At 49.4% G+C, this 13,404-nt stretch overlaps 1 protein-coding gene across 2 annotated transcripts in view; it reads right to left on the bottom strand.

The window, feature by feature from the left end:
• Positions 1-1,780: 1,780 nt before the first annotated feature.
• Positions 1,781-13,404, bottom strand: part of Rasa3 (RAS p21 protein activator 3) — a 106,808-nt gene continuing 95,184 nt past the window's right edge. For both annotated transcript variants that reach the window (XM_027387799.2, XM_035452358.1), the window contains 5 exons: positions 13,017-13,099; positions 12,569-12,777; positions 11,340-11,443; positions 4,818-5,001; positions 1,781-3,332 (listed from right to left, as the gene is read on the bottom strand). In XM_027387799.2, the coding sequence (XP_027243600.1) occupies positions 3,257-3,332; positions 4,818-5,001; positions 11,340-11,443; positions 12,569-12,777; positions 13,017-13,099 (656 nt within the window). In that variant the 3' untranslated portion in view covers positions 1,781-3,256. The remainder of the gene's footprint in view (positions 3,333-4,817; positions 5,002-11,339; positions 11,444-12,568; positions 12,778-13,016; positions 13,100-13,404) is intronic.

Genomic DNA, 13,404 nt, shown 5'->3' with positions numbered 1-13,404 from the left:
ACTAAGACAAGGCCCCATAAAGAATGAAGCCAGAAGTAACAAAATAACTTTTTCTGCTAGCTGGATGGAGAAGAGTGGTATGAATGGCTTTGTGTGGGGTCAAAGAGGGAGGACAGCAAGGGCTGAGTCAACGAGGTCTGCATGGAAAGTCCCTCATTCCACCCTCAGGGCAGACAAAGCTCCCCTCTTCTTGCTACATGGAAGATGTTCACTGAGGTTTCTATCTGCAGCCACCGGCTTTTCAAGTGACCTCAGAGCATACAGCTCCTGACAGCCAGTTCAACCATGCAGGCAGGTCTCTCCTCACAGACATCCCTTTCTCCCATCCCAGCATCTCACATATGGGATGCTGCAGGTCACCCGATCCAGTGACCAGTGTAGAGACCTAGCATCCCCAGCGTTGGTGGCAACCCTACCCCACTCCAGATGCTTTGATGGTTGGAGCTCAAGATGGAAGTCTGGAGGTTGTTCATGGTGACTGCCTTCTACAGTGACTAACAGGCCTGGAAGAAAAGCATACAGACATGACTGAGGTCTCCATCAGAGTATGGAGGGGCTTTGGGCCCCTGTGTACTCTGGTGTTTCATTTTCTGTATATCCTCCGTATAGGGACTGGTCTATTCCTGGTCCACTAGGTATCCCTGGGTTGACATTTAACTGACATGATCAATGGTGAACCTGCTCCCCACCCCAATGAGCTGAATCCTAACTAGGCATGCTGGAGTGTAAGCTGGGCCCTAGCTAGGCATACACCAGAGTAAACTGAGTCTTAACTGGGCTTTCCTCAATGTGAGCTGAGTTCTAGTTAGACATGTTCCAGTATGAGCTGAGCCCTGACAAGGCATAACCAAGTATGAACTGGGCCCTAGATAGACATGTTCCAGTTTGAGCCGAGTTCTGATTAGGCATGCTGGAATATGAGATGAGTCATTTGTCTTGGTATTGCCCAATTCTTTACGGATACTTTGCTTCCAGCTGGTCCAGGCTGAAAAATGCATGTGGCCAGGGCAGCAGACACTCCCCACTTGTTCCTAGGAGTTCACTGGCAGACAAGAGGCCAAGGAGCAGAGCTATGGAGGGACTTTGGGCCTTCCTTGCTCTACTCCACACTCTTCTGTGGCCAGAGGAGGCTGACCAGCAACCCCTGACAGTCTCACCCTGACCTGGGAAGCCTTTTGGCCTAAGTTCTTGACCCCAGAAAGTCCCCAGAGTAATGTCTAACTCAGTTCTCTCAAAGCCAAACTCCGGGCTTTTCTTATAATGGTTCAGAATCCCAATGGAATTAAAGAAAAAGAAGTGAGAGTCAAACAGACAGGAGAGGGATAAGGGGGTTAGGTGCCACAGTGGTGTCCCTCGGTTCTAGAGAGGGGCCTCCATGTTGTGCCCACTTCATTCTCTAGGTCTCCAGGAGAGGTGCCCCCCCCCAGCATCTGCTTGTCTGTTCCACACACTGCTATGACCTCAGGCCACCATGTCCTTGAAGACATGGGAGGAATCTGTCCCCTCCTCCTCTGTCTTCAACTACATAGGACCTACCAGCAGTGCCTAACACCATACCCTTTTTGAGGGTACCAAAAAGCCAGGCTCTCACAGAGTCATAAGGGACACCATATGTCAGAGACATCATATCCTATCAGAAATGCCACCTGTCACCAGAGACACCACCTGTCTGGTCCGATAGGGATGCTATCTACCTTTATCTGCCACCCTCCCTGTAGGGAACCTCTTGTACACTGTTCCCTTCATGCGAGGCCCCTCTGGAAATCCAAACCACTCCTCAGAAAGAATAAAACATCTGTTTTAATCGCCCGATAAAATACATTGCAAATCGTTAGTATCTTATAAACAGAAACATTAAGTTACAAATCCACGTTAAGAACAAGCTCAGTGCAGCCTAATCGCTGTGTCCAAAGTCATTTTTTTTTATCCTCCATTTCTGTGACAACCAAGGCTGTTATCATATCTTCTAGATGAATAGTGAACTTCCCAACGAGGACAAAGAGAAATGCGGCACCGGGATGCATGGTTGTGTCCTTCAGCAACATCCACCCACAGAGTGCCTCTCTGTCAGTCTGTGGAGATGCTGTGTGTGTGGGACGAGGCTCCAGAGGCACGGTGGGGTCAAGCTGATGCGATCTGTCTTGTCTGTTTCGGGACCCTCCCAACCTGATCAACATTGCCATGTGTAGCCTGTTGGGCCCACAGAGACACAGGCATGTGAAACAGCATGTTTGGCCTTTATTGCTGGTGATGCAGCCCCCAGCCCAGGTCTCTGTCCCTCAGGACCCTTTGGCTTTGTGAGAAAACAAATACTGTTCCCTTAGGGTTTCCCTGTGCCATCCCCTTTAATGCATATAGGTGTTGACGTTCCAAACTGCCTTATATCAAAATGCTATTAAAAACAGTCCTTTAAAAACTTTAAGAAAAACAGCTTGAAAAATGCACATTTTAAAAATCTTTCCCAAACTTCCACCAGGGTAGCAAGCATGTGGATTCTAGTTTTAAAACTTACCTGGTCTCTAGACATGTGCCCAAACTGTGGGTTGATGGCCACCTAGTGAAGACTGGTCCCACAGCCCTCCCTCTCCATGTCCCCAAAGATCAAAGGCTTCCTGTGCTGTCCTGCCCATCCCAGCCACAAAATGACTCTTTAGCTAGGAACAAACCAACACAAGCTAAGGAGGAAGACTGGCTGCCTGCTGGCTGCCCAGAAAATGCTACTTCTAACATCCCAAATAGGGATCAAATAGAGCAACAAGGATTAAGTAGGATTTCTAGGGCTAGGGCCAGACTGCTACATGGATGCAGAGCCACAGAGGTCAGCAGGCAAAGAACAAGAGACAGTGTACACTACAGAAGGTGCACATAGCCATGAATGAACCAGCCGTGCCTCTGCGAAGAGAGATTGGGCCATGAGGAACGGATTTAGACACAGTCTACACTTCCATAATATTTAACAGACCCCTGGGTCCCCATAAAACCAAAGTAGTAAAAAAAAGACAAATGATCATACATTCCAGAACGGCTCAGACCACCTGTGCTGGCAGCCAAGGAAAGTGCACAGCCTAGGCAACAGTTCCTGCTGGGGAAGAGCATGCTTGGCTCGCAGTGGCGCCACCAGCTTGGTAGGACCTGTGGGAACTGGTGAACATGGTTCCTCCCCATGTATGTGTTCTGACTTCTTCTTTCATCTGCTTTTAAAAGTTGTGGGTTTCCTGGTGTGGCTCAACAGCACATTCAGGGAGATGCCATGACTTTAAATGGAATGGGTGGAAATCTCAGACTGTTGCCTGATGTAGTTCTGGAAGCTCTTGTCTCCAATAGGGTGCTCCCTGGAGAGGGAGCAGAGAGGAGAAAGTAAGGCTCCACTGCCGACACCCACTGTGCTTGCATTTGTCACACACACACACACACACACACACACACACACACACACACACACACACACACACACACACACACCATAAAAAATATGGAAAGTTCAGATCCACAAACAGCCAGTGCTGACCCCAAGGAAGCACTCGCTGTGAGTGTGTGAGTGTGGCTTCTCCTGTGCATGGCATATTCCACATGCTGTACATGTGTAGATGTCATGGGTGCTTACATAGAGTACATTTAAACAGGCATACTATACACACATACATGTGGGCTGGGCACTCTAACCACATGTGGCAGATGCACATAGATGTATGCACATGCTTAGTGTGGACATATGTGGGTTGTGTGCACATATGTGTCCTGCACAGAGCATGCAGCACTTGAAGCATGCGCACATGTATATGGTGCGTGCTGTGGGAGGCCATGGTTCTGTCCTCTCATGTTCGGGGGATGCTCTATGCTGGGACAGAGCCTGGGGCATTGAGGGTGCCTGGTGACTGTTGCTCCATGGTGAGTGCACACCTCATCTCCCTCCATGAGAAATGGAATCACGCCTCTCACTGTCCTCAGCCTGTGTGCCTCAGACTGTGAGGTTGGCACGCATGTTTAATACCAACAGCAATGTCTCCAAAAGGTAAATGTGGGCACCACCACAGGTGTGTTCGAAGGCATCTGGTAGGATGATGGGGGTCAGCACAGATATGTCTGACACCAGGGCCAACAGATGCTGACATTTAGTCCCGTGAACACCTGGGGGAGTCAGGACATGGGCCATGGCCACCTCCAAGGGCCCCAGTGCAAATGGGATTGGGCCCTGAAACTACCCCTGAGCATTGTTATAGCTTTCCCTGGAGGAAGGGTATTGACACAGGGAGGGCGTGTAGGCTTCTGGGCTCCCTGTGGGTCACCCACCCATTAAGAGCTATGCCATGGGCACTTCCAGAGAAGTCCCTGAGCAGTCCCTGGATGGAGGTAGTGCCACACAACTTGCTGAGTACAGTTCAGGAGCTGTCTGAGCCTTTGTGGACCTGAACTGGATCTTCTCCCACTCTCCATCTATAGAGCTTGACCTACATGGCCAGAGTGGGATAGGCTGGATGTCTCCATCTGGCTTAAGTCCTCCACCTCTACACCCCTCAACCAGGGACAAGTTAGTGACCCTGTCCCCAGAGCCCTCAGTGGCCTGGGAAGATGGCAAAGGGCATGTGTAATGGGGCTGCGCCCAAGCCATTGCTGAGGTGAATGGGAAGGTGCTGCCTCCCTGCACACCAGGAAACAGAGCTGGACACCTGCTCTAAAAGAGACAGCAGGCGAAGCTAAAGCCAGGCCACTGAACTCCATGGATCCCCAGGACCCTCCACATGAGGTGGGTGTTCACTGAGGGTCCAGATCTCTACATCAACTCCCATGATCTGGAGGCCCCTTTCCCTAGCACTCACTGGCTCCCGTATCTCGTCTTCTTGAACTTGTCCCTCCTGTACTGTGCGTGCTCCTGTTCGAGGGTCCCCACCCCAGCGATGACCTGCTTCAGTGTCTTGTAGGTCTCCTGGGGGTCATCAATGATGAACGTCGAGTATTCCTCCTGCTCAGGGCCGTCGTACACAGACTTGCTGCCACAGGCCTCTGCCACAGGGTAGGAGAGGAGCAGGAAAGTGTCAGCATGGGATGGAGCCCAGGGCTCTGCTTTCCCTAGTCCTGTGTCTGATGTCTACAGAGATTACTCCAGGGAGCTCCTCAGAGCAACCCCTGCCTCGAAAAGTGCTCCCGCTTTTAAAACAGAAATGGGGCTACTTCCAGGATCAAGCACTGTCCAGCCTGGAGGAGCTCTGGGTAGGCCATATTAGCTGAGGTTTCTCCAGTTTGCATTCTGAGACCTCACATTCAAAGCAGCAGTACTGTCTCCAGCCGACCGCACAGGGGTGAGCTTCACACCCATGTACTGCCAGCCGGCCAGGTCAGGAGTGATGTACATCTGCACACTGGGCTTGGCTGTCTGGGGGCCTATTAGGACGGATTTCCATTCTACAGGGTACAGAATCTAGCATATGTCACTCACCAGAGGCTTCTGACCAGCTGGAAGGACAGCAGGACAGAAGGAAGGCCTGAGAGCAGCACCAAAGACCTCTGCTCTCTACTCCTCTCATCTGCTCCCAGGATTCATCCTAATCACCCTCACTGAAGCCATGCTACAGCTTCTGGCCATCAACAATGATCATCCAAGCATTGAGATGCCCTTGCCATCCCCACCTGAACCTAAATGTCTGAGTTGGCATGTTTCTCTATCTCACTGTCACAAAGACAGACAGACATATACCCAGACTAGACATTCAAACCCTACAATTCTGCATATGTCATGGAATGAGAGTTTGCTTTCCTTCAAAGTTATACACTGAAGTATTTTCCTTTGCTTGCTTGCTTGGTTTTTTGGTTTTGTTTGTTTGTTTGTTTTTGTTTGTTGTTTTGTTTTGTGGGGTTTTTTTCCCCCCGAGACAGGGTTTCTCTGTTGCTTTGGAGCCTGTCCTGGAACTAGCTCTTGCAGATCAGGATGGTCTCGAACTCAAGAGAGATCCTCCTGCCTCTGCCTTCCAAGTACTGGGATTAAAGGCGTGCACCACCACTACCTGGCTTTTTAACTTGGTTGGTTTTTTTTGAGCTAGAGTCTTGCTGCATAGCCTGGATGGCCTCCACTCAGTATGTAAATCAGGATGACCTTGAACTTTCTGGGGGTCCCCCTGCTTCTGTCTATTGAGTGACTGGCTTGTGTATGCAAGTACAGTATCAGGAGGTGGTCAGCAGAGCCCTTGTGGATGGGACTAGTCTGTCTGTAAAAAGAGGCCTCTCCCACAGCTGAGGGCATGTGAGAAAGTCTCAGGCAGAACAGCTCCCCTCTCTCCTCTCCTCCCTCCTCCCCTCCACAGAACCAGCAGTATGCTGTCTGGATTATAGATGGCCAGCCCCCAGAGCAGTGAGAAGGGAATCACTGTCACCATGACCACCAATGACCAAAGCAACCATCCAAAGCAACCAAGGGAGAAGAGGAGGCAAAAGGTAAGAGCTGCTAGGAGAGCTATCCAAGGGTATGAAGTGGCTTTGGAACTGGATAGCAGAGGCTGGTAGCTGCCAGGAACAGTGTGGGATAGGTGCTTATGGGCAGGGGAGGACAGCAGCAGGGGCATGTTCCTGGAACACCAAGAAGACAATGGGAAGAAAATGACAGCCAAAGAAAGCCATTCTGCTCAGGTCTCACACAGAGACTGGAAAGGAATGACAAGTGCAGAGAGAAGGTGGTCTTTGTTGTAAGGTGACAAAGAACTTGACCGAATTGGGTTTGCGGTCTGTTCCATGCGAGGCAGCACTTGCTTTGATGACATTGCTGTTTAGCTGAGGAGGTTTCTAAGTGAAGAGGAGGGCGAACAGCAGGTTGCTCCTCACTGCTCGTCATAACAGTGGGAGGAGAGAAGCAGGTCAATAGAATTGTTAAACAAAAAAGAATTGGGAAATGCCTGGCTTTCCCATCCTGCAAGTGCAGAAGCTTTTGGAAGAAAGGAAGACTGAAGAGGTAGTGAACTCCCACCCAGAAAGATCAGTGTCCTGCAAGCTACGGACTCAGCCCTCATGTCAACAGAGGGGGGTTGTGTGCACAAAGCAGGGCTCACTCAACAGAAACTGCAGCAGGAACTAAGGGAAACCGTGAACTGGACAGGGGAAGGAAGGCTGCACGACTTCTTGGGCCCTACAGAATCGGACCAGAGAGCTACCGGCTATTGCTACCTATACACACTTCTCAAGATGAGGAAAGTGGGCCCGAAAGGTAAATAGAAAAGTAGCAGGGACACCTACTCTTCAACACCCGAGAAGTCAGTCCCCAAGCCAGCCATCACATTTGGAATTCCTGACTTCATTATTAAACTTATTCCAAACCAGGAGAGGAAAAGCTAAAACTGGCATAAACAAGAACAAATCAAGTGAGGAAATAGGATCTGCTTGGAGTGAGGCTGGTTGGTTACCTGTGTCAAAGAGACACAATCAAATGTCATCAGGGAATGACCTATTATCTAGACCAGCAGATCTGCGTGTGTGAGAGAGTGTGTGAGTGTGTGTATGTGTCTCTCTGTGTGTGTAAGTGTTCATGTGTCTCTGTGTTTGTTTGTGTCACTCTGTGTGTCTCTGTGTGAGTGTGTGTGTATGTGTCTCTCTGTGTGTGAGTGTGTCTCTGTGTGTGTCTGTGTGAGTGTGTATGTGTCTGTGTGTGTCTTGTTTATGGTAACTGAGGTGGGGAAATCTGCCTACTATGGGAGACAGCATCCCCTGAGCAGTGAACTGTATGAGAAGGCGAGATCAGCACTAGTATGAATACATTAATTCACCGCTCTCTGCTCTAAGCTGTGGATGTAATGTTTAAAGTTCCTGCTGCATTAATTTTCCCCAATAATGGGCTGTAACTTGGAACTGTGAGCTAAGTAAACACTTTCTGCCTTAAGTTGCCTTTTTCAGGGTGTTTTTTCATAGCAACAGGAAAGGAAACCAAGACACTTGTTGAGCCAAGTGTTCAGGGAACTGTACTGTGTTTGCAGACTTCAGCAAGACCACTGGCCCGTCTATAAAATGAGAGATACACTATGTGCAGAAAATGAGCAGCCAGACTGACCCTCTGTTACCACCTGACTGTCTGAGAATGAGACTGAGGTGCTGGTCCAACTTCAGAGCTCTGACTCAACTGAATGTAGCATTTGAAGACCTGATGGTGGGAAAATCTCAGAGCGCCAGGCTGACAGCGGTATATACAAGGACTACAACACACATGCAGCCATTGTCTACTCTGTAGACACAAATCAGAGTGAACTCTGGCCTCTGAGCTTGCTTTGGGAACAGTATGGAGAGTGTCCCTTTTGCTGATCCAAGAGGAATGAAGACTTCACATTTGATGGTTGTGTATGAATGAGATGCTGGTACCAGGTTCTACATAAGTCATCCCTCTCAATCTCCCCATGCCTGATGGGTAGTACAACCTGGATGGTAGATGGACAATTGGCTTGCTTAGGGACACAGCATGGTGAGCAGTGCCAACTGTCCTCCACAGGGACTCTTTTTCACTCTCTCTGCATGCTGACCATAGCTCAATACTGCAGATGCAATGTTGGCCTCCAGTACAGGCTCTCTCCAAGCCCTGGACTGAGTGCAGCACTGAGTTTTCTGAGTCACCAAATTTCAGAAGGTATGTTAAGAGCTACATCAGGTTCGTGTGGGTTCACTAGAGAGAAGACCATGCCATCAGAGGATAAGGAAGTTGCTTGTTTGAGCAACACAGCATCTAGCTAACAAAACAAGCTGAGGCTCATTGAAGAAGGGACTTTTTTATTATTAGATGGGAATAAGCCCCATAGGAGGAAGAAGGAACTTGTCTCATAGAAATGGAGGGCCTCAGAGCATTAGAACACCCCAGCACAATGTGCAGAGAGTGAGAGACTTTGGAACACTCAGTCCTAAACAGGATGTCTTCACTAAACCCTTCCCCTCAGGGCTCAGGGAGCCATGCAGAGAAGAGGTGGAAAGAGCCAGAGAGGATAGAGAACACCAAGGGAAGTGTCTTCTAGACACGACAGGACTGATGCACACATGAACCCACAGAGACTGTGGCAGCATGCACAGGGCCTGTACAGGTCCAAATGAGACAAGTCCCAATATGGAGAAGGGGAAGAGCTCCTATCCCTAACCAAGAAGTCATCTCCACCTGACAACTATTTGTAAAGCAAAAAATTAGTTTTCTCCAATGGAGTCTTACAGAGCATATAAACCACATTATGGCTAGGCCTCATGACCAGCAGTAGATGGCCAACACAGAACAAACTCAATGGTATTTTTGTAGGTTTTTGTTTGTTTGTTTTGGTCTCAGATTGCTTTGTTTGGGCATTTTTAAAAAATTTTACTGGCCTTTAAATTGTATATTATAGTTTCTGGCTTTATGTTTTTATGGGTTTGGGTTTTTGTGTATTTGTGTGTGTGTTTTCTTTTTTATTCTGTTTTTACTTTATTTGACTGTTTGAGGGGGGACATAGAATTAGATAGGTGGAGAGGAGATTTTTATTTAAGCAAAACCAAACTCTTCACCTACAAAACCACCAGGTCAGCATGGAGATATTAGGCAGAAGCCCACAGCTGCAGAACCCCAGCACTTCACAGGCTGGACCAGGTGAGGGCCAAGGTTTCAGCCATAGACAGTTAATGGACACTTTGCATAGAGGGAAGGAGGACGAATGTGTGAACAGTTGGTCTATTTTCCATCCATCCACTTGTCTGTCAGCCCTCCTATCTACTTGCTTGTCTGCTCATAGTACAGCCATGTGTCTATTCACACTTGTCCATTATCCATTTATCTGTTTGTCTGTCTACCCAACTGTAAGTCCATCGATTAGCTATTTACCCATTTGTCCTTCTATCTATACATCAACTTTTTCATCCATCTGTTCATTTAATCATCTACCTGTCCATCTGCTTGTTTATCTATGAGTCCACCCATCCACCCACCCACCCACCCACTCATCCATTCCATCCATCCATCCATCCATCCATCCATCCATCCATCCATCCATCCATCCAATGGCTGTTGGCATCTCCTTTGCACCAGGCTCTGGGGTAAATAAAACCTGTCCTTTGTTCACAGAAGGTCACAGTATGCAGCAACAGGTCAGCATATGCAGCAACAGAGGTAAGATTCCCAGGCTACTGAGCAGCAGAGCCAGGGAAGAAAATGCATAGGAGAACCAGGAACCAGCCAGAGTGAGGAGGGTGGGTTTTCCAGACTGAGGGAGGAGTGGTATCCTGGGACAGAAATGGAGCTCCATGGTACAGGACAGCTCCAGGCTATGCAGTGACTAGAAGAAGCAGGAAGGCACTCAGTCACAGCTGTAATCACCCTCATTACTCCTTGAGTCTTCTTCATTCTGTCCTACTCTGCTTCAGTGACTGTTGTTGGAGCTGCCCACAGCTGGCGGCACATCTACTGAGGCATTGGGCAGTTGTAGGTTATGGCTGCATGGCATCCTGGAACCTCAGAGTAGGTACTGTGAATGCCAAGCTTGCTGGGGGGTGAAGCCAGGACTGATATTTACATGTATGTGAAGCCCTATGTTGTCGGTGCGTAGGTGCGCACATGCCTGGTGTGCTGCTGTGTATCCCCAAGGTTAGTCAGTTGATGCTGGGGATGGCCTGGAGAGCAGATGTGGCTGGGCTCACATGTGGCACTGGCATGAGGCCCATGGGAGTTCCAGTCTCATCTCACCAAACATACTAATGCTGCTGGACCAGAGCAGGAGAATGAGAAGGGACATGGCGGGCTTATTGCTTGGCTTTACTGCACATTTCTAGTGGGCCACAGGGCCCATCACATAATCCCTAGGAGTGAGCTCCCTCAACTCGAGGGTGGATGAGTGATTCACTTGCTTTTGGCTCTGCATCTGTACCTCTAAGTTATAGACCTCAAACCTCATTCAGGTGATACCTAATTTGTCCCATCTAGAGTGCCTGCTTTAATTCCATGAAGCAATTAAATGTTAAAGGTGACAAAATAGCAGATATTTGAAACATGCTGTATGCCTGGAGCTGCTAGGCACATGGCATACTCACATGTGTCCACACACTCGTGTGTGTGTCCACATGTGTGCATGTACATGCATGCACACTCGCACACACCTTTCTAGAAAGCACTGGAAAACGGAATCCTTTGTTGGTGTAGATGCTACTAAGAAGGGCTAAAGAACATCCAAGTTCACAGTTTGCATGTTAAATTCTATCTGAAAATGTCAGAATACCCCATGGCCAAACCACTCTCCTCCCAATTGCTCTTTAACCCTCACAAACACCCCTGGGCACCACAGAACCCCAGAGGCTCTGTAGGATCATTTCTGCCATGACTCACCCAAATTTACAACTCCCCATGGTTAGTGCCCAGGGCCCACACTCACCCTGCATCTTTTCCAGCTTGCCCATGTACAGGTTAAAGAGAGAGTAGATGCGCTCTGTTTCACGGTCCCCATCAATGTCCAGCTGGATGTTTGCTGGGAGCCCGCTGTCCAAACACAGTACAAAACAGTGAATACAGTGTCTTAAACACTACCGTGTGTGTGTGTGTGTGTGTGTGTGTGTGTGTGTGTGTGTGTGTGTGTGTGCACGCACGTGCACGTGTATGTGCGTATGAGAGAGGGAGGGAGGAAAGGAGGGAGGGAGGGAGAGAGAGAGAGAGAGTGTTGAAACTTGGGACATGGTATGATATGAGAAAGGACCATGTGAAAAAAGGTCTTCTTGGGGCACGTAGGGTAGGAAGGACCCAGAAGAGTCCCACACTCCATGAGTTCTGTCATCCTTGAAGGCTGTGGGGCTCTGGCTCCTGTCCCAGCCTAAAGATATAGGAAACCCTTGATCTCCTCCCAGGAGAGTTCTGCACATACAGGGACACACACACACACACGCACGCACGCACAAGAGCTGACAAAGGACCCCCACCCCAAGCTCAGGCTCTACACTAATGAATCTGGGCACAATGACTCTTAAGTCTCTGGGAGGGTTCAATGACAGCCTGAAGGGTGAGTGACCTTGAACATTCCTTCATTTCAGGACTTGTCACACGAGGCTGTCATTGCTTCCTTTATGTGGACAAGCTCCTTAAGAGTTGAACAAGGGGCACTACCAATCTTCACAGCCTCCAGGATTGGCAGAATTGATAACCACAGGAGGCCTAGCTGACCACAGACAGGGCCAGGAAGGCAATGGCCTGCCTCAGTTTCCAGGAAGGGGATGGGTGCAGTGGTCCAAGTAGAGGAGCCAGGGTGAGGCACATGTGAGCTGAGGATGTGTTCAGGGATATACAAGGCATTCACACTCTTTGTCGAAGAGACACATCACCCTGTTCTGGGTCCACTGCTTAAGACCCTCCACACGAGCCTGCCACTCCCAAAGACATCCCTGCCCCAGGCAGGAGATAGAGAGGAACTCTGAAGGACTGCAGCTCCCACCAGCCTATGCAGAGCCTTCCAGAGGACCACACTAAGGGCTCCCTTAAGAACAGTCTGTGTGTGTGTGTGGTTTTGATTTGGTGCATCTTAGTCAACATTCAGTATCTTAGCTGACTCGCCTTACATAGTGCAAAGGCCAACAGCCGTGCCTGGTTAGATGGGCTGCGGAACCATGGACCTACCCAGTGCAGGGAGTACAGCCAGCAGCTGTGTCTGAGGAGGCCCTGCAGCAAAGCCAGTGGCCATTCAGGTAGGCAGACGGGTGGTACACGGTGAGGCGCTTCTGGTTACACTGACTCACTTTGGTGAGGATGTCGATCCAGTCCTTGGCCTCCACACAGTTGTTAGCCTGGATGTACAGTGCACGCTCTGGCTGGATAACCTGGAACATCTGAGCACAGAGAATGGGATCAGAGGCTGTGAGCCCAACAGGTACCAGGCTATTTGCTTAGCTTCTAGGAGGTTCTATCACTGGGCCAGGTATAGAAGGAGGTGGGATGATGAGTGCCCAGGTGGCAGATTCCTCAGGCTTAGATGTGCAGGGTGGTGGTGGGGCACATTACCAACTGCAGAGGTGGACAAGGAGGAGGAAGGACAACCCGTTGGGGTTGGAACTGGGCTATCACTCACATTTTTCATTCGGAAGGACTCCTCCTCTAGCCTCTCCACAGCCAAGATGTTCTCGATGGGGATGCTGCAAAGGGGCTGATCACCTACAGCAAAGAAGGTAGGAAAGTTGGGCTCAGTTGCACAGCATGCCCTAGGGGTGAGGATTCCCATGGCCCAGTGACTGCAAAGCCACACACAGTAGAGGGCTCTTGGCTCTCTTTTCCTGAAGGCTGGAAAAATAGGAAGAGCATGGATGTGGGGTTGGAGTAGCCATGGGGTTCTCAGAGCACAATGCCTACACAAAGGCAGGACCTTGACCCTGTTCTAGCATATGATAAAGTGCCTCATGTCCACAGAAACATGGCCCACACCATCTCCAGCACTACAGCACACCAGCCAGTTTAGATCT

Source organism: Cricetulus griseus, assembly GCF_003668045.3.
Source record: "Cricetulus griseus strain 17A/GY chromosome 1 unlocalized genomic scaffold, alternate assembly CriGri-PICRH-1.0 chr1_1, whole genome shotgun sequence".
Taxonomy (NCBI): domain Eukaryota; kingdom Metazoa; phylum Chordata; class Mammalia; order Rodentia; family Cricetidae; genus Cricetulus; species Cricetulus griseus.
This window is presented reverse-complemented; position numbering and strand designations above follow the sequence as displayed.